At 41.9% G+C, this 26,198-nt stretch overlaps 1 protein-coding gene and 1 long non-coding RNA gene across 3 annotated transcripts in view; one reads left to right on the forward strand and one right to left on the reverse strand.

Moving 5' to 3' along the window:
- Positions 1-2,263: 2,263 nt before the first annotated feature.
- On the reverse strand, positions 2,264-12,637 carry SPATA4 (spermatogenesis associated 4). 2 transcript variants are annotated; one of them, XM_034770947.1, is made up of 6 exons: positions 12,569-12,637; positions 12,157-12,286; positions 11,212-11,330; positions 9,326-9,543; positions 4,998-5,111; positions 2,264-2,882 (listed from the first exon to the last, which is right to left on the reverse strand). In XM_034770947.1, exons 1-6 carry the CDS (start codon positions 12,589-12,591, stop codon positions 2,785-2,787), a joined length of 702 nt encoding a protein of 233 aa, XP_034626838.1. In that variant the 5' UTR covers positions 12,592-12,637; the 3' UTR covers positions 2,264-2,784. The 2 variants fall into 2 exon arrangements, with proteins under 2 accessions (XP_034626838.1, XP_034626837.1); XM_034770946.1 differs by lacking the exon at positions 12,569-12,637 and adding an exon at positions 12,359-12,543.
- LOC117877651 overlaps positions 12,228-26,198 on the forward strand; it is an 85,385-nt gene continuing 71,414 nt past the window's right edge. Inside the window, exon 1 of the long non-coding RNA XR_004645779.1 lies at positions 12,228-12,308. This is a non-coding gene — a long non-coding RNA (uncharacterized LOC117877651). The remainder of the gene's footprint in view (positions 12,309-26,198) is intronic.

Raw genomic sequence — 26,198 nt, forward strand, 5'->3', positions numbered from 1 at the left:
GACTGCAAAAAAAACAAGTAGTGTCCCTCCTAAAACTGACGACATGGCATTAAAAAAACCCATATTTCTTTTCCAGGTGTGTAGGTGTCAAATTAAAATTGTGTAAAGTCATAAATGCTGCCTATGCAGGGTGCATAAAGACAAAATGATGATTTAAAACAAAAAAAAAGATTTTTTAAAAATAACCCTATTTAAAAGTACATTTGAAATTGACAACTTATAATAAAATCATGTACATTGAATACAAAAAATAAGTAGTACATGTTTGATGTAAAGTTTTAAAGTCAGATCACTGAACTGCTGAGGCTCAATTTCAGAGGGGTGTAGCCATGTTAGTCTGTTTCAGCAAAAACAACGAGGAGTCTTGTGGCACCTTAAAGACTAACAAATTTATTAGAGCATGAGCTTTCGTGGGCTATGACCCGCTTCTTCAGATGTATGGAGAGAAAATTACAGTAGGCAGGCATATTTAGATTTATTTACTTTGAACACTTCAGATCCTACGAAAGCTTATGCTCTAATAAATTTGTTAGTCTTTAAGGTGCCACAAGACTCCTCATTGTTTTTGCTGGGACTCACTAGCTAACCACTTGGAACCATAGTTTGTTGAACCAGCTTTGACAGCAGTAGCCTCTTCTGAAGATGCAGAGAGAATATCTTCATTTTGGTTTATTTAACTAGTTTAGTTCAATGATTAGTCCATTCAAAGTTAAGAAACTGATTGGAAGATGAAAAGGCAGAAGGCTTGGTTTTACCTCTTCCAATCTATAAATAAAAATTAGATATGAGAGGATGAAATTTACTAGTTTTAAATTTTTGAAGAGTATGTTTACCAGAAATAATCAATTCAATTCACTAACCGATAATGCTTCCCCTTTGTTTAGTAACCCAGTTAGCTTAAAATGTAAAACATTTTTGATAAAAGTTTATGAATATAGCACATTTAAAGTAGTTATATTTAATAAAAAATAAAATGCTGTTTTTCTGCATTTTAATTAATTTGAATTTCCACTGAAATAGAACTTGACACAAATCAAAAGTAGAACATTAATCATCTACTAAGAAATGCATTATTTTCAAATATAAAAAAATTAAAAATTAAGAATGTGAATAAGTGTAAATTTATATAACTTGTGTTACACAAGAGGTCAGATTGGATGATCATAATATTTCCTTCTGGCCTTGGAATCTATGAAAGCTGTGTAACTGCTTAAATGTATATAGATATAATGTATCCTTCTGGTTAGCCAAAAAAAAAAAAAAAAAGCATCAAATTTAGTGTAAAGAATAAATTTAGTTGAACATCACCATTTTTTAAACAAATGATTACCAATCACCGAGCATCAACTTTTTTTCTCTAAGTAACTAATGTACAAAGGCAAAACATGATTAAAATAGATGATTTTAAAGCAAGGTGTCCTACTTGCTAATATAAATCATGATTAAAATTGATAGTTAAATCACTTTGATTTAAATCAGCTCCCCGCTCCCTATTCAGATCCTTACCTTGCACAGATTTTAATATATATAATAACAGAATCATTTCCAAGGGAGTTTTCAGCTACCACAGATTCTAAGATTCCATTAAAAATATATGTTCCTAATTTTCCATTCTGAAGATCACCTTCAAAATGTACATGAATTAATGGGACACTGAAAAAACTGTTTCTCCTGTAATAGAGTTACAGCCTACACATCCTTTGAAAGGCATGCATAAGCAGGATAATCACTGATGCAAGGAACAATTTTAATTGCTTTAATTTGGATATAACAACTTCTAAAGCTGTGAAGGGAGAGATTTCTCCAACAAACTAGATTTATTTACTTTGAACACTTCAGATCCATACATTTATACATGAAGGAAACGAAAGCCATGACCAGCTTTGATATAAATAAGTTACTAAAAAAATAATAATCTTATTTCTAAGGGTAGGTCTACACTTACCCGGTAGTTCGGCGGCAAGCAAATCGAACTTCTGGGTTCGACTTATCGCATCTTGTCTGGACGAGATAAGTCGAACCCGGAAGTGCTCGCCGTCGACTGCGGTACTCCAGCTCGGCGGGAGGAGTACGCGAAGTTGACGGGGGAGCCTGCCTGCCGCGTCTGGACCGAGGTAAGTTCGAACTAAGGTACTTCGAACTTCAGTTACGTTATTCACGTAGCTGAAGTTGCGTACCTTAGTTCGAATTGGGGGGTTAGTGTAGACCAGGCCTCAGATTGTAAAAAAATGTACAGTAGGTCAAGGTACAAAAGGACACAAAGTACAACTGTCAAATTTATTCAACTCATCACATCACAATGGCAAAAAGTTTGACTACACATCCTCATTACTCATCTTGCACCACTGCAATCTGTAAATTGGAAAAATTTCACTAACAAAACTTGAAATATTAAAAATAACTCAATCTAGCAAGTAATCAAGTCTAGGAGGAGGCTGAGCTGTAAAAGCAACTATGGTACCAAGTCACTGAAGGAAGCCGTCTAACAACAGGGAAACTACAGTGATGTATATTTTAGATACTGCTTTGTTTAGTGATGATTTAGCTTGTCACACTTCCACAAACATCAGATTTCCAATATGTATTTTGTTTTGGCATTTACTAGAAGAAAATAATGCTTTGATTTAACAGACACTGAAACCAATCAGGCAATTCTCTCCCAATGGCTAAGGTCAAAGAATTATAAAGGTGATCTTGTACGTTTTCAAAGTTGAGGTCTCTCCAATACTTTTTTTCCAGTGTTCAGTTAGAATCCTTTTGGCCAGGTGCTTGGAGTTGCCGCACTTATACATCCACAGTAAAAGAGCCTCTGTCAGCTTGTTTCACCTGGATTTCTTTGAAGTGAACACCAGTTTTGCCTCTGATTTCTGGGAGCCCTAGGTCTAAGAAAAGAAGCAACTGAATAACGCAACCATGTACTTTTGCTGCTGATTTATTATCAAACAATTTAACTATAAAAACATGTCCTTTTGAATACAATGAAATTTATCTCAAACTGCCAACACAGTGTGTACCCTTTTAGCTCTACTGGTATAACCAATAAGTCCCTTGGTATGGATGCAGTTAAACTGGTATAAAGTTGCTTATACCAGTTAGCTTACAGACGCTCCCCGATTTATGCAATCGTTCCGTTCTGGAAAGCCTTGTGTAACCTGAATTTTACATAAGTTGGAAATGTATATTGTGCAAACATAAAAAAAAAACAATTACAACAAAAATATTGCATCTACCTTAATCCTATTGTTATTCTGGCACACTGAAGGCTGCATTTTGGTGGTGGATGACAATGGGCTTAATTTGTAGATGAGGAGACAGGCATGATTTGAATGAAATAACAGGGTGAAGTAACAGAAATACAGTTTCACTGAAATAACAAGAGACTGAGAGGCTGCGAGAGCGCAAAGCCTTCCCTTGTAGAAGATGCTACTGCTGTATTCCTCCGCATTACAGTACTTTGCATTCCCGTACGCTACACAATATTTTCCGCAACTCGAAAATTTTATTTATGCCTTATGGAACTTTTTGCATAAGGTCAAATTTGCGTAAGTTGGGTCTTGTGTAACCCGGGGAGCGTCTGTATTTCCATTGATATACGCACCTTTAGACTGATAGAACTGCAGCCACCCCAGGAGTTGGACAAATTTAACTATCCTGATAGAAAAAAAAACACACCTCTAACCAAAACAGTTAAATCTCTACAAAAACTGTGCAGACCAGGCCCCAGTATACTTCAAACTATCATAGTAGATTTGTTATTGGACTCTTCTATAATACCATGATCAAGATTCCACATGAAATCACTCACTAGGAGACTCTGCCAATCCACTTCCCACTTCTATTGGCGATTGCGAAGAACAGCTGAACTGTGATACCGAAGTCATTTAGACTATCTAATACGATTATCATAGTATCCAAGTGCATCACTCTAATATATTTATCCTCACGACATCCCTGTGAGGCAGAAAGTACTAGGTGACAGAAGCAAGGGTGATCTGTAATAATTAATCAATACTGTATACTTTACATGCGTGTCTGATAGAGGTTTACTATATGAATTCAAAGGGTCAATTCAAGAGTAGGCTACCAACACTTAAGGGGCCTGCTGGGGTAAACACAGTTGATACAGGGTACTGTAGCCCAGGATCTGATCGGAGAGTGGGAGAACTGCAAAGTTTCATCCCACAAGGCCCTGAAGGGGTGCATTCAGACAATGGAAGGAAGAAAGTGGTGCTAGTCCTGTAACCATAACATTACTACCCCCATTTTTTTCTTTTCACAAACAGTGACCACAGGCATAGAGTGAAGTCTGTGGGAACTGAACCGTTGGGGAATTGAACTGTTGTCTCCTAAGTACTAGAATGGAGTTCTAACTGCTGGACCATCCTTCTGACTAGTATCCACCCTTGCACAGTTCTGACCAGTTTAAACACTGGTCCACTGTGGCCTTCGGCCATACGAGCTGTCTTGGAACCTTTTCCATCTAGTTAAAATTTCTTAGGGATTTTACAAACCCCCTACTTTTTTCTTCGTGAGGAAAAGCTTCGACTAATATTCTCAAAGGTTCACTGTCTGCCTTCAAGGTATCAATAAAAAAGCTATCTATGCAATCAGGCAAGATAAATAGAACTCCCAACAAAGTCAATGGGTGAATAAGGACCGCAGGATTTCTCCATTGGGGAGCAAGTAAAAAACATCTGTTACCATTACATTAGAGAAGGAACTGCCTTCAGACTGTGCTACTAAGTATAGTGGAAGTTCTGAATCATAAGCCAAAACATTATGGCGCAGAAGAGAAGCAATTTTGACTCCTGAAATGTAAGTAGCTGCCACTGAGGCTCAAAAGAACTTTTTGGAGTAGTTATTTTCTAATAAGGTCCAACAGTTTACTTTGAAAGCCATTTATAGACTTTACTTGGATAAGTGGTCTTTTTACTAAAACAATCAAAGTAAAACAAAAAAAAATCAATCCAATGGAAGAGATTGAAATGAAAGCTTACTTGATATAAAAGAAAGTTGCTCTCTCTGGATGTTAATCGCACTCCCAGAGGGACCTACAGCAGCCGGATGACGAACTGCACGTTCTGCCAAGCTTGGTTTAATGTTAAACCGCTCTTCAAAACACAATTACAATTCATTCATTATAGTCCACATAGTCATAGCCTTCATACAATTAATTGGCCAATTATTCAAAGTGATTTCTTTTCTTATTTAAAAGACACTTCCACCTATAAAAACTAAATAAAGAAACCAAAATCATCACAAACTCTAGCAAAAGAAAAAAGTGCTCTGGCAAAAAATAGCATTTTATTCTGCAAAAGCTGTCCACAAGGTGACACACAAAATAAGTTTATAAAGTGACAGTACACCTTGGTGTGTATGTGGTGGTGGGTTTTTTTTTGGTTTTTTTTTTTTTTTAAGAGGCTATGACATGCTTTAGCAATCACATTGTGGGAAGACTAAGGATATGTCTACACTTAAACTGCTACAGTGGCACAACTGCATCTGCTCCACTGTAGACATTACCTACGCTGACGGGAATGGTTCTCCCATTGGCACGGGTAATTCGTCTTCCCGAGAGGCAGCTGCTAGGTCAATGGAAGAATTCTTCCTTTGATCCAGTGCTGTCTACACCCTGGTTTTGCTTGGCATAGCTATGTCTCTGAAGGGTGTACATTTTTCACACCCCTAAGTAACATAGCTCTGTCGATATAAAATCTCAGTGTAGACCAGCCCTTAATCCGAGATAGGTCTTATCCTTAAATAAGCATTAGAAGCTGTTTTACAACAGATTACAATGTGCATCTCTGAATAGTCAGGTGTATTAGTGCTGAGTTTGGCCAACTAAATAAAGCACTCTGAAGAACAAAAGCCATAAGTATTATTCTTTTGTTCTCATTTATTACTTGACACACAGAATGTCCACTGTCATTATAGAAATCTGAGCCTTTTGACCCACGAGTTTAAGTTTAGACAAATTTTGACCATGTGTCTTTTCTACTGACAATCCGGACTGATGCTCCCGTTTGTGCCATATCAATCTGTGTCCTGTAATACTTTCAAACTTCAGTGGTATACTCCTAGAAAATGTTGTGTAGAGCAGCTAACTTAGAGCTTAAGGCTCTGAACCTGTAAACATTTACACGGGAGGGGAGGGGGAGAGGACTCAGGCTAGCCCCACGTGATGCCTTTTCCCTTTGGGAAATATGGTCACCCTGCCCCAGTGGGATGCTGTGGCAAAAGGAAGTACTGTGTTCTTCAGATGTATAAAGTGGGGAGTAGGAATAAGGAGGTGATGTAACCTCTGTATATGGCTTTGGTTAGACTGATTCTGGCATACTGCAACCAGTTCGGTTGTCCACATTTTAAAAAAGATGTTGAAAAACTGAAAAGGGTGCAGAAAAAAGACACACAAAAAAATCACTCGAGGGATGGAAAAACTGCCTTGCAGTGTGATATAAAGAGCTCAATCAGTTTATCTTATCAAAAAGAAGATTTGAGTGATGACTTGTTACAGTGTATAAACACCTTTACGAGATGAAAATACCAGGTACTAAAGGGATATTAATGTAGTGAAAAATGGCATAAGAACCAGGAAGCTGAAACCAAGCAAGTTCAAATGAAAAAATATGTTGCCATATTTATAACAGTAAGGATGGTTAATCATTGGAGCAAACTATGAACAGAAGTGGTACATTCTCCATCTCTTGATGTCTTCAAATCACGACTGGATACCTTTCTGGAAGATATGCTTTAGTCAAAGAAGTTATGGCGCTTCATACAGAGGTAACTGGGTGAAATTTAACTGCCCATGATACACAGGCGGTCAGACTAGATGTCTTATGGTTTCTTTTGGTCTTAAACTCTATGAATCTTAGTAAAGTTAAGCACATGTGTTAGTGTTTGCAGGATCAGGGCCTCATAAAGACCAGCTGCTTTTTAGCAAATTCACCCAAGATCATAATGTGAAAAAGAATTAAACAAAATAGTTAAGCAAGCTCAAACTAAAACTAGTTGATTTAAAAGTACACCTCTACCCCGATATAACGCGACCTGATATAACATGAATTCAGATATAACGCGGTAAAGCAGCACTCCGGGGGGGGAGGGAGGGGAGAACGGGACAGCGTTATATCGAGGTAGAGGTGTATGTATTTCGCTTTCCACTCTTAAAGGCTTTCTGAGAACATTTGAAATATGGGCCAACTCACTACATTCCCCAGGCTCACTGTCCAATTAAGTTAAATTTACCTGATAAGTGAAAACGTAGGTTCAATGCATCCCTGTTTGTATGTTTTTACTAGCAGGAAATCAGTGGTGTACCAAGGAAAATCTCTCTGCTGCAGAAACACTTCAACTATTTAGAGTTAAGCCAGCTAAAGAACTGATCATGGCACCAGCAGCTTTTAATGCAAAGGAATAGCAAAATGTGGATGAATCACTTGTAAGTAATATGGCAAGGGTGGAAACTTTATCTGTTACTTCAGCTATATTCCATCATTATTATATCACTAATATTAATATATCATCTAAGTATCACTGTTCACTTTGAATGCAACTGGCTGAAAATGTTTCCTCAAATGATGCAATCACAAAGTGGTCTGATGTTTTCTTTATCATTTCCTAAGCACAAAATCATGATCTAATCCTCTTCATGTTACTTACACCAATAGTTCCACTAACTTCAGTGGGGTTGTGACAGTGTGCCCCCTAAGGCTTCATGGGAATATGCTTATGAATGTATCTATGATATAACTAGAATATGTTTTATGCTACATATGCCATGTAACATATCTCTGTAAAGGTTATGATCTACTGAATCTATTAATTGTATGCATGTATAATTTTTGTATTAAAAGTTATGAATATTGGCTGGGCACCAGCTTGGTTTTTCAGGCTAGGTCTACACTACCCGCCTGAATCGGCAGGTAGAAATCGACCTCTCAGGGATCGAATTATTGCATCTCGTTGGGACGCGACAATCGATCCCCGAATCGACGCTCTTACTCCACCAGTGGAGGTGGGAGTAAGCGCCGTCGAGGGGAAGCCACGGAGGTCGATTTTGCCACCGTCCTTACAGCGGGGTAAGTCGGCTGCGATACGTCGAATTCAGCTACGCTATTCGCGTAACTGAATTTACGTATCTTAAATCCCCCCCCGTAGTGAAGACCTGCCCTAAGTAGCCTTTGTAAATCATTTGGTCAGCTTCTTGAGAAAGGAATATGCAAATTAAGTGCCCAACCAAGAAGCACTTAAAGGACAACGGATCCTGGGAGGCTCCAATCTGCATAAGAAGTCTCCATGAGGACGTTCAAGGGAGCAGGGAAGCAATGGCTGAGTCAAACTGAGTCTTGCATGGACATGTGACTTGCCCATGTGACTCCAAAACTCCATCTTGGAGCTGGACTTGGCATAAGGGAGAGGAGGGGGTCTCCACCCACAAGAGAAAGTCTACTTAAACCCCTGGGAGACCCCTCCATTTGGTCTTCAGCTGGCTAAAGAGATAGCCTCTCCACCCCCAAGGATACCTGAAAGAGACTGGAACAAAGGACAGTAACTACAGGGGGTGTGAGTGATTGCTGGACCCAGACTAGAAGGAGACTAGTTTGTAAAAGGAAGCTTACTGGAACTGGTGAGGTATTATCTGTATTCAGTTTTCTGAGACATAGACTTGCGTGCTCTATTTTATTTTACTTGGTAATTCACTTTGTTCTGTCTGCTATTACTTGGCACCACTTAAATCCTACTTTCTGTATTTAATAAAACCACTTTTTACTTATTAATTAACCCCGGGGGGGGGGGTCGAGGCATNGGGGGAGGGGGCGGAACAACTGTGCATCTCTCTCTATCAGTGTTATAGAAGGCGAACAAATTATGAGTTTACCCTGTATAAGCTTTATACAGGGTAAAATGGATTTATTTGGGATTTGGACCCCACTGGGAGTTGGGCATCTGAGTGTTATAGACAGGAACACTTCTGTAAGCTGCTTTCAGTTAAGTCTGCAGCTTTGGGGCACGTGGTTCAGACCCGGGGTCTGTGTTGGAGCAGACTGGCATGTCTAGCTCAACAAGACAGGGTGCTGGAGTCCCAAGCTGGCAGGGAAAGCAGGGGCAAAAGTAGTCTTGGCACATAAGTTGGCAGTCCCAAGGGGAGAGGAGGTGACAAGTCGTAGTTAAAGCAAGCATGACTTGGCCTAAAGATAGTTCAAATATTTGCCTGTTTTCCATTTTCAATCATTAGACTAACAAACTAGGACAGTGAACATGGGAAACAATCAGTTGCACCACATACATTAGTTCTTTATACTTGCTTTGAAAAACCACTCACTTGGGTTCTCTTCCCTCTCTACCAGTCTCTGTTGCATATGCATATTGATGATGGCATTAACCTTTTGTCTATTTTTGTTAATGTTGGGCTCTATCATTATTTCTGTTAATTTAATGTTATTCTTGATAGCCTTTGAAGCTGTTGACCTGGCGACCATCGGTAACTGCTCCTGATAATAGTGGTCTGTAAAGTCAACCTCATCCTGAATATTTTTAATTCTGGGGGGAGAAAAAAAAAAAGCAAATGTTAATGAGTCAGTTATGTTACTACTAATAAATACTGAACACATTATGATGTTTAACACCTTTCAAGACCCTGGTTGCATATTACTAATGAATTCTCACAATTCCATTGTGTGGAAGGTATTATCTCCATTTTATAAATGCGGAAACCTTAACACAGAGATAAGCGATTTGCCCAAACCCACAGAGACAGAGTCAGTGTCCAGGCCTGGAAGAGAATACAGGAACTCCTGGTGCTCAGTCCACTAGACCAAAATTCTCAAACTTTTTTCAAAGTTTGGACCATTCTTAAGAGAGTCTTCTGGGGGCCATCACATTCCAGTTCATGATTGTGTAACATGTTCAAGTCACAACTGAAGCCAGAGACACAGAGAGCAGCAAGAGCTTTTTACAGCTGTCTATCCTGGGAGCCGAACATGCAGACACTTGCTGATGCAAGTTACTTCATTCAAGTAATCGTGACTAAAGTTGATCACATGCATAGGACTCTTCACATATGCCTAAAGACTGCACAGCAGTCAGCGTTTCAGGCTTACTCCGTATGGTGGGGACTACAAAGGAGGCTAATGTAAGGCTACTTATGTCAGCCCTATGTTGCTCCTGTGCTGGGGAAATTCTCTTGCAGCTCACTTATGCCTTCTATATGCCACCAGGGTGATTCATTGGGCACAAAGTGAAGAGCAGAATTTGTCTATATACACCTATAAAGCTTGATTATTAGAAACTCATTGAGTTGTCTGGTAATTCTCTTGGTGGATGGTAACACTTAAACCACAAATCTCTGAAATCCACTGGAGGGAAGGGGCATCCATAAAAATGTCCCTTAACACCATTTTGCTGCCTGGCCACAGAAAACACACTGACAGTAGCTTCCCTGACCATGGCTGTCCCTGTAGCCCTCATCAGCGGAGCTCATTACTGCAGAGGAGTCAGTAGTATAAGTTGCTGAACTCTTTGTCTATAATAACATACACAAGGTTCCACAAGTGTGCTGAGGGGTTAAGAATCTAGTAGAACTAGACCATGGTCAACTCCATACACAGAGCTGGGGTTCTGCTGTGTTGGGGAAAGTTAAGCATGTTCTGAAGAAGCAGCACTCCCTCTTGCACATCCCCCACTTTAGCTCTGTGGGCATAAGCTCCTTTACACTCAGAGAATTGGAGAAGAGCATATGGATCTCTGGTTTTATGCTTATAAACCCCATCTGTTTTATTAATGGGTTTGCTCTTTATACTAGTTTTATTTTATTTAGTGAATTTCAGGGCTGCTAAGAAGCATGCTGATAACTACTTTAAAGAGATCCTAGGTAATACTATGTGCTCTGCCAGCTTTCACACACAACACTAAATACCTCATTGTCAATTAAACAACTTTGCTTTTTCAATTAATGAACCAGAGCAGAAGGACTGTGGTGTTTTTGGTGATGTGGGCAAAGGTTCACTAGGGATTTAAATGTTATTTCACTCTGAAGCAGGCATCAGATCCAGGCCCTACTGAAGTCAATGGCAAAACTCCGATTGACTTCACACCGGGGCTTCGGAAATCTGAAGGTTTTGAGTAATATTTATATACTACTCATTAATATGCTACTAAAGTGAATCATCTAAACCTGACACATAATACACTTCTGTAAACAGCACTCACCGTCCATTTGTCAGCATTGAGTAGATGTCTTGTACCAACATTTCTGCTGCTCCCGGTTTACAGTGAATTGTCCCATCTATTAGTTCTTGAACAGGCTTCAAATTTCTTTTGGAAAAAAACTATAGCAAAAAATAAAAACAGAGATCATTTCAGTTCCTATTAGTTGAGAGGCACAGGTCCATCCTTCCATGCTTTTTACTTGATGTGTGATCGCTCACTTTGTTTTCTCTCAGCCTCTTTCCAATCCAATCCCACTCAAACCCTCACCTGTAACCAAAATGACAAGCAATTAAAGAAAGTATGCAATATTATGGATGAGAACTGAAATATAAACTGAGCAAAAATTCAAACTTTTTCTTCCCAAAACAACTGGAACCAGGGGTAGCTCTATGTTTTTTGCCGCCCCAAGCACAGCAGTCAGGCAGCCTTCAGCAGGTGATCTGCCGGTCCCGCGGCTTCGGCGTACCCGCTGCTGAAACCGCGGGACCAGGGGACCTCTCGCAGGTATGCCGCCAAAAGTCACCTGACTGCCGCCCTCACAGCTGCGCTGGTGCCTGGAGCCGCCCCTGACTGGAACCCCCTTCACTGCCCAACTTAAGAGGTGCATTTGTTAACAATACAAAAACCGTAAGGCCAGGATTTAACCTGGGGTGCCTCAATATTCGCACGGCCGGGGGCTGGAATAAGTCACTGGGGTTGTCCAGTTGAGTGACGGATCGTTAGTGCCCCCATCGCCATCCCGGCGGAGCTTGGGGCGGCCCCCAGGACTGTCCGCGGCCAATCAATACAGCGGGGGGCGCGCCACGGGGCTGCCATCGCTGCACCAACTTTCCGAGCCCGACGTGTCCCGGGCCATGGCGAAGGAAGAAAGACGGAAGAAAGGCTCGAGCGCTGCCTGCACGTTACAAGCTGCCCCGTCCCCGCTCGGCGGGGCGGCTCCCTCACCTGGCCGAGCTGGGACCAGTTGCTGAGCTTGGTGGCCAGCGAGGCGCCGTTCTCGTAGCTGTGGCTGTGGATGTCCCCGGGGTAGTACCAGGAGAAGATCTCGGCGATGAGGTAGCCGTTGGAGAAGTCCCTAGAGAACAACGACAATAACGGTAAGGCGCAGCCGGTGGCGCGCGCTCGGAGGCGCCCCGCCCCATCTCACCGTCGGAAGTTCCTGGGGAAGAAGCTCAGGTCCAGGCTCTGCAGCCACCTCAGCACGGCGCGGGGCAGCCCCGTGCGCCTGGGAGGGTGCGAGTACGACATGGAGGCGCGAGAGGCTGGGACTGCCCGCGAGCTGCGCGCGCCGGAATAGAGTCCCCTTTCCCCGTGTCCTCCAGCCGCTGTGACTAGTTACCAAGCAACCGCCACAAACCATGGAAGTAGGCGGGGATTCATTCGATTTCGCCTCCTGCCCACGGAGTCCCCCAGAATAGCTAGAGTGCGCACGCGCGGCAGGCAACCTATGAGCGGTATTGCCTAAGTGCGCACGCGCAATAGTAGTAGCTGAGTGCCTGTGGGCAGCTGGCAATAGCGCCTGCGCGAAACTCTGAGCAGTCCCCACGTTACTTTGAGTCTGCGGCTAGCGCTCTACTGACCGAGCTGGGCAGCGACTTCCCTGCCAGGGGCGCCATCCTACTACACAGCTCCCCGGGAGGCGCCTGCGGACCGCATGTGCCCGTGCCCCAGGTGTTAGCTGTGAGCTCCCCGTATACACCAACAGTATCCCCCCGTACAGACCAGCGTCACACACATCAGTTACTAGCTCCTCTGGGTGTTTTATTCTTGATCAGTTGCTACTGTGTTTGCACGTATAGAAACAGCAGAATTAATTCATCTGAGATGTGGTACAAAAGCACGTGCGGGCTGTCTAGAGATCTGATTCTATATATTTAGTCTCTTTGCAGTGTTCTCCCTTATTTTGCTATATATCCAAAAACATTAAAAAGCTGATTTTTTTAATGCTATCTAGGTTAAGAGCTAATGATTTTACATCCATTAGTGAAATTATATCTGTGCATCCACCTCTTCTCTCTAACGTACTCAATTTATTTGAGTATTAGCCTTTTGGCTCTTCTCAAGATGTGCATCGTGTTGACTTTTAAAAGGATACTTAGTCACTTTTAAGCATCCACTCACCATGTGTTTGTCCACCTTAGTCACATACATCCTGCCATCTTACTACACTATATCTTTTCTTATTTCTTAGATTTTACTATCTTATTCCAAGATTTTTTTGTAATTAGGCCATACCCTGAATTGTTCTACAAGCAAAAATCCCACTAAAGCCAATGGGCTTGAAAGTGTATTGATTGTACAACTGTGGTGTTAAGTTCTGTCCAAAATGTCTTGGATAGTTCACAAAAAGAACAGGAGTACTTGTGGCACCTTAGAGACTAACCCCCAGGGCCCAGAGGAAACCAGTGCCTGTGAGGGCCTGATTCTGAGAGAACTTGAGCACCTCCTCTGCTTCCATTGAAGTCAGTGGCACTGACACAGGGAGTAGTTTCTGCGTGATAATTATAGTCATCCTAAATATGTCTTTACTAATGTCATATTACAATAAATTCCACTAAATTGGAAAGTGGAAATTTTGAGAAACTGATTAGTCTGGGTCACCCAATCTTTGCTTAAATGGAAGGGCTGTGTTGGTGTCACTAGGCATCACCCTAGGTAACTCGGGGGGGTTGGAAGACCACGAGAGTCGATGAAGTCCCCCCGCTCTAGGCCAAAGTGAACCGAAGCCCCTGCATGTTAAACTTTACTAACCTCACAGGCCAGTAGCTGGGAAGCGATAGTAATAAGACCTGCATGCTTCTGGCTGAAAGGCAAGATAACAGATCAAAGGGAAAAGGACAAGATAACGGTTCAAAGAAGAGTTACTAATGAGCTAGACTTATAGCTGCCAAGATGACTTAACTGCTTAAATGTAACTACTGCAGAGGGAGGAAGGGGGAGAAAGGGGGGAAGGTAGGGAAGGAGAAAGTAAAGTATAAAAAGAGAAAAACTGCTTATGTTGGTGCGCTTGATTTGAGACATGCTGGTCTCCTAGTGTCTATTCAGAGCTCTTGAATAAACTTTATCTGCTTCTCCACCCTGGTGTGTTCATTGGCGCGAAGCACACGGGGCAACGAACCCTGCTGTTGCCCCCTTGGGCCTTCTGTGCCGGCAACAGCTGCACCTACTTTGCAGAAAATGGAGCAGATTGCAGTTGCTCCTGTCTCCGCTGGCAAATGTAGTAGATGGAAGTAAAATGTGGTCATGCTGGTTGGCTCCAGAGGAAGCATTGCATATCCTGAAACCCATGGCCTGTGACTGCCAGGGCAACTGCAATCTGCTCCATGTAATGCAAAATAAGTGATCCTCATGTAAAGATGAGGGAAGCAATGCTGAACTGTTTAGAACTGGTCAATATGCTGACCATCTTTGCTGCTGGAACAATTAAATGTTCCTAATCCCAAACATACACTTGTACTTGCTTGTATCAGTTATTTTATCTTCTTGCTGTTTCTTTTCTCTCATCATGAAATCATGGAACAATCTGAATTCTTCAGAGCAGATGTGTATATAGAGGAGGTTTTTTGTTTATTTGTTTGTTTTTTTAAAGCATAGTTCCATCCTGTTGGGTTGGGTGTGGATTGCTCATCTGCATATTTTCTTCCTTTTCAGATGTTATTCTTATTTTCCTTTGAGGAGACTGAGTTATTTTCACTATTCTGTTTTTAAGGTCTCTTGGAAAGACTTTTCCTGGTACATGTAGCAGACATTAATCCCTATTGTGGTTCGTGTGTCTTTGGTGGAATATCTGTTCTGTCTGATTTCCTGTAATTTGTGTATCCTATCAAGGTTGTCATTTGCAGGGGGAAATTACTCCACATGGATTTGGATTGATGCTTTCTCATTCTTGAATTTATTTCTCCATGCAAGTGTTAAAGTATCATAAGAAAATATCTTTTACATATTGTTTAGCTATACTGCATTGAACTATTGAACCCGTTGATTTTCCATTCGCTGTCTTCTCACTTGAAGTAAGACTAATGTATCCCTGAAGGTTTTTATTTTTTGTCAATGAGAGTAGCATCCAAAAACCTCAGCTGGGGGATCAGGACAGTTGTAGACATGCAAGAAAAACAAGCAGTGTCAGGATCTCTAGGAATCCAAGTAGGATTTAAGGATTTAGTCCCAGATCCTCAGAAGTTTTTAGGCACCTATCTGTCTCTTAGGCACCTAAGTTCACGATTTAGACTCCACTAACATTTTCATAATTGCTGCTCAACTGCCATTTACCACTTAGGATCCTAATTCCCCTTTGTGCTTAAAATCCTGCCAGTTGACATTCTCAAAGACTCCTAATCCCTGATGCCTCCCAACAGCTAACGAGCAGCTCAGAGCTCTAGCTCAAGATGAAACACAAGAGACCCTGAAGTGGGATTATCAGTCTAGGCAAGGGAATGCCTATATCATCAGCAAGGCCCAATCCTGTATTGCTGCTCTGAGCTCGCCTAAAACTTGATATCTGTCAGATCCCAGCCACCAATAGGGGGACACAGCACCTACACAGAAGACAGCCAGGGAAACAGGGAAAGAAGTATCAAGAGTGATCAGGAGAGAGATAGAGAGGATTTTGGATGCTAGGGCATGGACTACATGAGCAGATGACCTACCCAACTCCAGGGGAGGGTTCCTTGCTCAGGATTCCTAGTGGAAGAAAGTGCCTATCTGTGGCTTGACAGTGAGGCACACAAGGTCAACCACTTAGGCAACTAAGCCGCTGCCCCTCCATTCCCTGCCCCTCCTCTCCATATTTTACTCCTGGTTAGCATAGGCAACTCCCCATCCAGCTTGCTGGCTTCTGAGGCTCCCTTTCTTAGATGCCTAATTCTCTCCATGCACTGTACAGAGTGCCTGAGTACCTAGCTTGGGGCTGACTATTCCACCACGTGGCAAGACGCCTAAGGGGTTAGGTGTTGCAACACTTAGCACAGCGATTCTTAAGTACCTTTGAGCAGCTGGGCCTTAGGGCCTGATCCAAAGCTTATTGAACTCAATAGGTGTCTTTCTATCAGAGGGGTAGCCGTGTTAGTCTGAATCTGTAAAAAAGCAACAGAGGGTCCTGTGGCACCTTTAAGACTAACAGAAGTATTGGGAGTGTTGGGGTTACTATGCCTGCCTGAGCCAGAGTTCTTCCATGTTTAAACTCTGTCCTTCCATGTTTAACTCTGATCGACCTTAACAACCAAGGACAGGAATTGGAATGTGTAAATAGCCAGTTAGCAATTACAACCTTGTTCATTTCAGGTACCAAACAATAATGATGAGGTTTGCATGTTTCTAGCTGGGGAAGGGGTAATAAACTAAGGGTAAACAGGACCAAATAACTGTTTAGAGAGAAGTTACTAACAAGCTAGATTTATAGCCCTAGAATGATTTAGTTGCTTAAATGTATAAACATGCCTTCGGTAGAGAGGGGAGGGGGAGTAGAGTGGGGGGTGGTAGAGAGGGGGAGAGAGGGGGGCTTAGTTGTAAAATGTATAAAGAAGAGAGAAACTGTTTCTGCTGGTGTGCTCGATTTGAGACTTGCCTGTCCCCTTGCACCACTTTGAGATCTCAAATAAACTTTGATTGTTTCTCCACCCCGGTATGTTTATTGGCGTGAAGCACTCTGGGCACCGAACCCCACTGTTGCTGTCCTCAGGCCCCTGTGCCGGCAACAGGAGCCTAACCTTTCGTGGGTAAGAACCTCTTGCATCTGAAGAAGTGAGGTTCTTACGCACGAAAGCTTATGCGCCCAATACTTCTGTTAGTCTTAAAGGTGCCACAGGACCCACCAGGTGTCTTTCTAGGAACTTCAGTGGGTTGATCAGACCTTTGGAGAACTGGGTGGCAGCTCATTTGAATGGAAGAGAGGGGCTTATTATACAAGTGGAAAGGATAGTTAGTAGCTGTGATGGGATCTCTGGGGTGCAACCTGGAACTCTGGTACCACTGTGCCCTCTTAACTCTCCAGCCTGAGCTGTCTCTCACAATGCTTTGCTAGTGACAAGCAGCAAGTCCCTCCAGGCACTGTTATCACTCAGCACAACAGCATGATTGCATGAATGCTTCCAGAGCCACTCACGAATCACAAGAGAAATGTGTCAGCCAGTCCCTCCCAGCTCTTCAGCCTTGCACCTCAGAGCTGTACCATCTTGCCCGGATCAGAAGCCTGACCAGTGTAAGTTTATTACCCAGCCCACCGCTCCCTCAATGTGGAGAGGACCTACACTAGCCCTTGTAACCTGAGCTGAGATTTCCCAAGCACTTCCAGCAATATACACTGTTTTAGGTAAAATATAAAACAGGTTTATTAACTACAGAAAAATAGATTTTAAGTGATTGTAAGTGGTAGGCATAAAAGGGCAGAGATAGTTACCAAAGAAAGTAAAAGATAAGCGCACAGTCTAAATCATAAACCTTATTAGACTAGGCAATATTTAGATCAAGCAATTTTCTCACCCCACTGGATGTTATAGTTCATAATACACAGGCCTCTCTCTCAAACCTGGGATCGGTCTCCTCAATTGAAGTCTTCCGTCATTCCAGCATTTTTGTTGCTTCCAGCGTAGGTGGGGGAGGAGAAAGGCCAAGGCCTGATGCCACTGTCCCTTATTTTATAATCCCAGTCCATGTGGCTGGGAAATACTAGCCCAGACATGTCCTGTTTGGCTTTACTAAGTCACAAGGTTGAGCAATCCCCCTGGTGTGGTCTTGTGAAACTGGCACTGAATTGTAAATCCCTTGTTTATTATTCCACTACTGGTCAATGGCTGGTGATGGACGTTCAGCGTCTGCCTGGGTGTTGGTCACTTCCTTTGCTGTCACTGGAGAACTCATAAACTTACAACATATTTCAGTAACAACCATACAGCAAAATCTCATAGGTTCATACACACTAACAAATATACATATTTTGACAAAACAATGGGCTTCAGCAGAAGTTAAAGCCCCCCTTCTCCCCCGGTCGCCGACCCTTGCCCCAGGCTGGCTAGTGTCCGCAGCCCCCCAAGCCCTGGAAGCGAGAGCGCACGTTGTCATCGCTGCAGCCTCCCCAGAGCGCCGGGAGGGAGAGCGTGCGGCGCTGCTGCCGCTGGCCCCAGCCCCTGGAGCTCGGCAGCAGCGGAGGAGTGTGGGCGGGGCCACACCTGGCTGTTTGGGGAGGCAGAGCTTCCCCCAGCCTCCCCTAACCGCTGCCCATTCTACCTGCCTTGGCCCCGCACTGTTCCCAGAACCTATTAGCAGCCCCTCGAGGTGCGGAGGGGCAGGGGGGTTCCACGCGCTGCCTCCGCCGCGAGTGTCGACTCTGCAGCTCCCATTGGCCAGGAACTGTGGCCAATGGGAGTTGCAGGGGCAGTGCCTGTGGGCAGGGGCAGCCTGTGGAGATCCCCTGCCCCCACCACCTAGGAGCTGCTGCCAGAGGGATGTGCCAGTCACTTTCAGGAGCCGCCCAAGGTAAGCACTGCCCGGCCGGAGCCCGCACTCCTCACCCCCTCCCACACCCAAATTCCCTCCCAGAGCACAAACCCCCTCCCGCACCCCAATCCCCTGTCCCAGCCTGATGAAAGTGAGTGAGGAGAGAGGGGGGATGGGTTGAGCAGGGTGGGGCCTCAGAGAAGGGGGTGGGGCAGGGCAAGGGTGAGCGAGGGGCTTGGGGGGGTCCCCGAATAATTTTAAATGAAAAGGGGGGTCCTTGGGTTGCTAAAGTTTGAGAACCTCTGCCTTAAGCAATCTGACATTGTAATGCTTGTTTTCAAGCCCCTTGATCACTTTTGTGGCCCTCTTTTGAACACTCTCCAGTATTTCCCTATTTTAATGAAGTTCAGGCACCACAACTGACCACAGTATTGTAGTAGTGGTCTTACCAATGCTGTGTACAGGGGCAAGATCACTTCCCTACTTCTACTTGATTGTTCCTTTTTATACATCCAAGGATTGCATTAGCCCTTTTTGCCACAGCATTGCATTGAGAGCTCATGTTATCTACATTGACCCCAACATCCTTCTTTGAGTTACTGCTTTCCAAGACGGTCTCCTATCCTGTAGGTATAACCCATAGTTCCCTGATATATAACTTGTCCTTTGGCTGTATTAAAACACATTTTGTTGACTTGTGACCATTTAACCAAGTGATTCAGATTACTGTAGAACAGTAACCTGTCCTCCTTATTATTTACATCTCACTATTATTAGCTATTTTTAATTAAATAAATTACTTTAGCTCAGGCAAAATTAGCTTCTGTGTCCATAATTAATTCAAGTATTGGGGCAAAATTGCTTTTTCATACAGTTTAAAATGTGATACTTTCAAACCTATATATATACACCTCTACCCCGATATAACGCTGTCCTCGGGAGCCAAAAAATCTTACCGCGTTATAGGTGAAACCACGTTATATCAAACTTGCTTTGATCCGCCGGAGTGTGCAGCCCCGCAGCTCTCCCCTGCCCCCCAGAGTGCTGCTTTACAACGTTATATCCAAATTCATGTTATATCAGGCCGCATTATATCGTGGTAGAGGTGTATTAACTGTTTATGCTTGTAATTTGAATATGTTAGGGCAGTGTGTATGTTGAAGGGATATTACATCAAAATGATCTTATCTGTTTGTGTGGAGTATCAATTTGAGACATGTAAAGGAGTCATATGAGATGACTTATGGATTTGATGGCCTAATACAATGCTTAAGAAAGGTACTGTACTGTACAGCCCCAGAAACTGAAATCTTCTCCTTATCCACTTGACAGGTACAGCATGGGCAGCAAAAAGTTACCTCAGCCCATTAACTCATTGGCCTGTCCACTGAGATTGCCAACAAGAGTACTAATTGAGCATGGTATATTTATGGGAATATCCAGTAGAAACATTACTGAGACAACCATGCTCAGATCACGAAGATAATTGGATACATATCCAGTAATAAGAAAATGTTTGCTTCTTTTGTGACCTAGGCTGGATTTAAACCAATTATCCACAGGTCAAAGGCTCTCCATCATATTAGCCAACTGGTCTCCCAAAGCCATGATTATTGAAAATAATCTGTTTCAGAATCTGAGGTGAGAGGAAGAAATGAAGTCCTGGTAAAGGGAGAAGAATTCCAAAGGCATACAGGTGGTAAACTTAACAGAAGTTATTCTTTATTATCTAATATTTTAATATTAAAATATTGAATATTTAATAGTTTGGATAATAAAAATGTCTTTCAACTAAGTTTATGGGCTTGCTAACAGTGTGCCTTTGTAATTTTTCTCCACTTATTAGATTTTCACGTATTCCTCTAACCACAAACTCTGAAAAAGAGATATTTTCATTAACAATGCATTTCAAAATTAAGTGCAGTTGTTAACTGTACATGCATTCTGCGAAGCAAATGGAAGAGTTGGTGAAATTTATATCAGCACCCCTTATCTTATTGCAGACAGGTCACTGCCATTTTTAACACAGGTGTGCAGTTGGAAGGGTACTCTGAGACTCAAGCCTACTCCTGGATGCACAGGTAGCATCTGTGGTCAACAAAATTTTCTCCAGTTTCTCCAACTTGTTGAGAGAAGTGCCCACTTTTCTAACTCTTGTGGACCTTGTCATGATTATCTCTGCTTTGGTTACCTCAGCATTGTCATAATGCACTCTACATGGAACTCTGCATTGAGAGCATTCAGAAACTGAAGTTAGTGAAGATTCAAGAACTCTGCAGTTTGTCTCTTAAGTAAATGGGAGCATGTTAACGACAGAGGCAAAAAAAAGCCAAGGAATGATATACAATTCTTTAAAGATTTCCCTTCTACAAAGGTTGCTCTTTCAGTCAGACATTTTGTGGAATATTTGCACCATGTGTGTCCTTATTCTCCACCCCAAATCAAAGAAAAGTTAAAAGAAATGAGTGATCATCTTTAGAACAAGAAATGTGTCTTTTTCCATGGGACAAATCTTGAAGTCCTTCCTTCTTCTCTGATTGGTCCTTTCTCAGGAAAACCAATCAATGGGAGTTTTGCCCGAGTAAAGGCTACTGCAAAACTGAGGGATGATTTCTTCCTGTTCCAGAGACCTGGATGGCTCAATGGAGAGGGACAGCTGGTAAGGAACTTGTTGGAGCTCCCTGATCTGCGTCATCTGGCCCCAATGTAAGATAGAACAGTTTCTTCTCCTATGCTAGTGACACTTATGCCAGCTTTAAACCAGCTAAGAGTTTCCCTACACTGAGGGAATTCTTGCCTGTCTGACTCTGCCCAGAATGTAGCCACTTAAGCAGCATAGAGAAAACAGGCCTAACTAAGGAAGTCAGGATTTCATTATAGAGTATATTTGTACCCATGTAAAATTACAGTGCAATATAAATAGGCTTGGAAAGATTATCTTTTTATCAGTAAATGTCGATTTCACCATATACACAGAGATCCCCCCCCCCAAATATTTTCATTAATAATAATCAAAATTTACAAATAGCAAAGTAAGAAAGATGTTCTTTGAAAACTTATTAGAGTTTGGTTTATGGATATTTACTTTGTATATTTTGACATGTGATGTTGACTTTGTGTTTTAACAGCTATAAATCTTTAACTTTTTGAATCTTAAGTCTACTGTCATTAAATAATTAATGTCTGACACCCCCCAATTTTCCATAACAGTAAAAATTTAAATTGCTAAAAATAAAAAAGCTTGAAAATAAACATCACTATTATCAGTCAAGCCTAAATATAAAGGTTTTGGAAGAATAATAAGGGCAAAGCAGTCCAGCTGACACCTGCTATAAATAACTGTGGAACAATGGTTCTAACTGACATTTAGGATAGATTCCATAGTTTACTGTGGCTTCCTTCCACAACCTTTGCTATGTAAAGAGAATCTATTTTGCAAGTTCTGAATTTTTTTACTGCGGTGTTTGGATTGTTTCCGAATTATCTCACTAGCTTCATGTAGTTAGTTCTGTTGAAGACACAATTCTTCTGGAGACGTATAATAAGTGTTTTTGTAGGCTGCCTAAAACAATGGGAACCCAATACTTTTCGGGCCCCTGGGCAATACTGAAATATAAACAATAATTAATGAGAATAATCTGTGCATTCTTAAACTCCAAGGTAGTCCCCATAATAATCTGTACATCTGCTGTTTAAATCCTAGGTATGGTAGGTACCCCACCCAAAAAGGGATCAAATAGTTTGCTGTAATTTCATGTGCTACATTTAATGGGGGACAATTCTATTGTAATTCTACACCTCTACCTCGATAGAACGCTGTCCTTGGGAGCCAAAAAATTTTAACGCGTTATAGGTGAAACCGCGTTATATCGAACTTGCTTTGATCCACCGGAGTGCGCAGCCCTGCCCCCCCCCCCACCCCCCCGGAGCACTGCTTTACCGTGTTATAGCCGAATTCATGTTATATCGGGTCGTATTATATTGGGGTAGAAGTGTACCAACAAGAAAATCAGCATAGGAAGTTACTGGATCAAATTGTGATCTCGTTTACACCAGTATAAATCTTGACTAACTCTACCAAAGTCAGTGATGTTACTCTGGATTTACACTGGTGTAAACGAGATCAGAATCCACACCACCTTTTTGTCATCTATCCAAATCCTTCAGATTTAACCCTTTCTTGCCCTTACAGCCAGGCTATTAAAAAAGAAAAAAAGCCAAGAAAGCTAAATAGAAAACTGTAAACATACAAGGTGCAGCTCACTTTTGATGTCTGATCCTGAGTCCCTGGAAAATATTTAGATTTCTTTTCCTTCCTTTGTGAGACTCTAATTTTACTATTGGTTAGTTAGGTAAATGTTAATTCCAACCTTGGATCATTGTTCTCTTTTCATTTTAGAGCTTGTCTTTTTTATTTACATACTAAATTAAGCTTAATAGTTCAATTGTTTCACCTGAGATACACCTATGTAATCATTCTTTATATTACAGCTTCTAGAGTTTAATAATTCCAGTATCTCGGATCATTCGTTTACTTTTCTTAGAGTCAGTTTGTTGATAGTACTTAATAAGGGTCTGATCCTGCAAACACTTATACATATAATTATGCACACTTATAGTCACAGTGAGTTCAACAGAGCTGCTCATAAGCATTAAATCATTCACCTGCATAAATGTTTGGTGGATCTGGATGGTGTGTTCCTCCACAAACTGAAGATGGGCCTTTTGAAGTAGTTTTGAACAACCGGGCAGGTAACGAGGGGCTAATAGGGCTAAGCCTTATCAATTAATAAATCCCCTCCCTTTTTCTTTAAACAAATAAAAGCTTTGTTTCCCTCTTCTTTTTCTTTTCCCCTTCTTCCAACAAAACAAAGGAGGACAGGTGACTGGATGGATGGAAGGAGAGGCTGGCAGCTTCCAACGCCTTCCATTCAGCAGCACCACAGAGTGCTATTAGCAGAGGGAGAGTTGGTGAGCCTACTGGCTTCTAGACCCTAATAGAGTTCATCTTTCTATTAAACATATAGAGAGCAGTACTGAGATCAAATTATGGTCACAGGCTGCCTTTCTAGTCTTATTTGGGATAAATTCAGAGAAGCCCCAGAGTTCATAGAATGACTCATCAGGTACAGCCCTAGTGCATAGCTCCACTCCCAACTCAGGAAGCTTGAGTGGGTCCTAGTGGGAGAAAATTGAGGCAGAATGAATTGCTGGCCAACTTGTTATTTCAAGGAGGTAGCAGGTAGGAGCCTATGACCTGGAAAAGGTGGATGCAAGGGGAAACAGGCAGGCTTTTGACCCAGCTACTGGGAGACAGAAATTTGGAGTAGGGCAGTTGGCTGTTTTTCAAACAGGAATGGAGGCAAGGAGCTGAGCAGAAATTGGCTACTAGATCATCTTCAGGAGGAATAGAGGAGCTGTGGTGGGAGTTACTGCAGAGGAGCTGTTAGGGAGCAGGGAAGAACACCACAATTATTATTTGGTTTTATTTGGGATAACTGATTTGTGTGGAAGGTATGGAGGTTCAGAAATGTCCCACTCTACAATATATTTTGGGCACTATTTGTCATTGGCTATGAATGTATACTAGCATTTTGTTTATGCTGAGACCTTTATATAATCTTTAATCTGTTTGGTTTGTGTTATTGCAACTCTTGCTTTAAATATTGTAATTCACTCTAGACAGTGCCATATGGCATGTACACTTGAATGTAACATTGCCTAAGTTACTAAATCATTTAAAAACAAAAATAGAAAAATCATGGAACTTCAGGTAAACCATCAAAATTTATATAATTTTGTACAGGCATTATAATACCTCAAGTCAACCAGGGCCTGATTAAACATATCATAAAATACTCAAGGAGTTGACTGAGGAGCTATCAGATCCATTAGCGATTATCTTCGAAAAGTCATGAAAGATGGGAGATGCCAAAGGACTGGAAAAGGGAAAATATAGTGCCAATTTATAAAAAGGGGAATAAGGCCAACAGGAGAATTTCAGACCAGTCAGCTTAATGTCAGTACCCGGGAAGACAATGGAGCAAATAATTAAGGAACCAGTTTGCAAACTCCTAGACAATAATAAGGTGATAAGTAACAGCATGGATTTGTCAAGAACAAATCATGTCAAACCAACCCAATAGCTTTCTTTAACAGGGTATGGGGGGAAGCAGTAGATGTGGTATACCTTGACTTGGCTTTTGATATTGTCTCACATGACCGTCTTTTAAAAATACTATGGAAATACACCCTAGATGGAGCTACTATAAGGTGGGTGCAAAACTGGTTGGAAAACTGTTCCCAGAGAGCAGTTATCAGTGGTTCACAGTCAAGTTGGAAGAGCATATCAAGTGGGGTCTAACAGGGATCGGTTCTGGGTCTGGTTCTGTTCAATATCTTCATCAATGATTTAGATAATGTTATAGAGAGTACACTTATAAAGTCTGCAGACGATACCAAGCTGGGAGGGTTTGCAAATGCTTTGGAGGATAGGATTAAAATTCAAAATGATCTGGAGAAATGGTCGGAAGTAAATAGGATGAAATTCAATAAGGACAAATGCAAAGTACTCCACTTAGGAAGGAACAATCAGTTGCACACATACAAAATGGGAAATGACTGTTTAGGAAGGGGTACTGCGGAAAGGGATCTGGGGGTCATAGTGGATCACAAGCTAAATATGAGTCAACAGTGTAATGCTGTTGCAAAAAAAAAAAATCATTCTGGGATATATTAGCTGGAGTATTGTAAGCAAGACATGAGAAGTAATTCTTCCACTCTACTCCGCGCTGATTAGGCCTCAGCTGGAGTATTGTGTCCAGTTCTGGGTGCCATCATTTCAGGAAAGATGTGGACAAATTGGAGCAAGATTGAAAAAAATGGGTTTGTTTAATCTGGAGAAGAGAAGACTGAGAGGGGACATGATAAGTTTTCAAGTACATAAAATGTTGTTACAAAGAGGAGAGAGAAAAATTGTTCTTCCTAACCTCTGAGGATAGGACAAGAAGCAAAGAGCTTAAATTGCAACAAGGGCGGTTTAGGTTGGACATTAGGAAAAACTTCCTAATTGTCAGAGTGGTTAAGCACTGGAATAAATTGTCTAGGGAGGTTGTGGAATCTCCATCATTGGGGATTTTTAAGAGCAGGTTGGACAAACACCTGTCAGGGATTATCTAGATAATACTTAGTCTTGCCTTGAGTGCAGGGGACTGGACTAGAAGTCCTCTTGAGATCCCTTCCAATCCTACAATTCTATGAAAACTGAAAATGCACAATCAAATCTTCTCACATATATTTCAGTGAATGGAAATGAGAGATTAGATCTTGCTTTATTTGGGTCCCTAAATGTCTTTTTTGAAGCATTCAAAAAGCCAGTGAATAACAAACCCAAATACTTCTTCATTCGGGATCTATCTTCCTGCAGAGTCCAAGTGTACAGTTCTAATCCAAAACCTGAAAGTGGTTATTTAAACACCAGGAGTGAAATCCTGGCCCAACTAAAGGCAATGGGAGTCTTGTCATTGACTTCAATGGGATCAGGATTTCACCCACAC

The sequence above is a fragment of the Trachemys scripta genome, chromosome 5 (assembly GCF_013100865.1).
Source record: "Trachemys scripta elegans isolate TJP31775 chromosome 5, CAS_Tse_1.0, whole genome shotgun sequence".
NCBI classification, from domain to species: Eukaryota; Metazoa; Chordata; order Testudines; family Emydidae; genus Trachemys; species Trachemys scripta.

Coding starts and splice junctions, on each gene's coding strand:
- SPATA4 (XM_034770946.1), bottom strand. CDS start 12,459: ATGTCGTACTCGCACCCTCCCAGGCGCACGGGGCTGCCCCGCGCCGTG. Junction 11,331..12,156: donor ACTGGTCCCAGCTCGGCCAG/GTGAGGGAGCCG, acceptor TTTTTGCTATAG/TTTTTTTCCAAAAGAAATTT. Junction 5,112..9,325: donor AGAGAGGGAAGAGAACCCAA/GTGAGTGGTTTT, acceptor TGTGTTTTGAAG/AGCGGTTTAACATTAAACCA.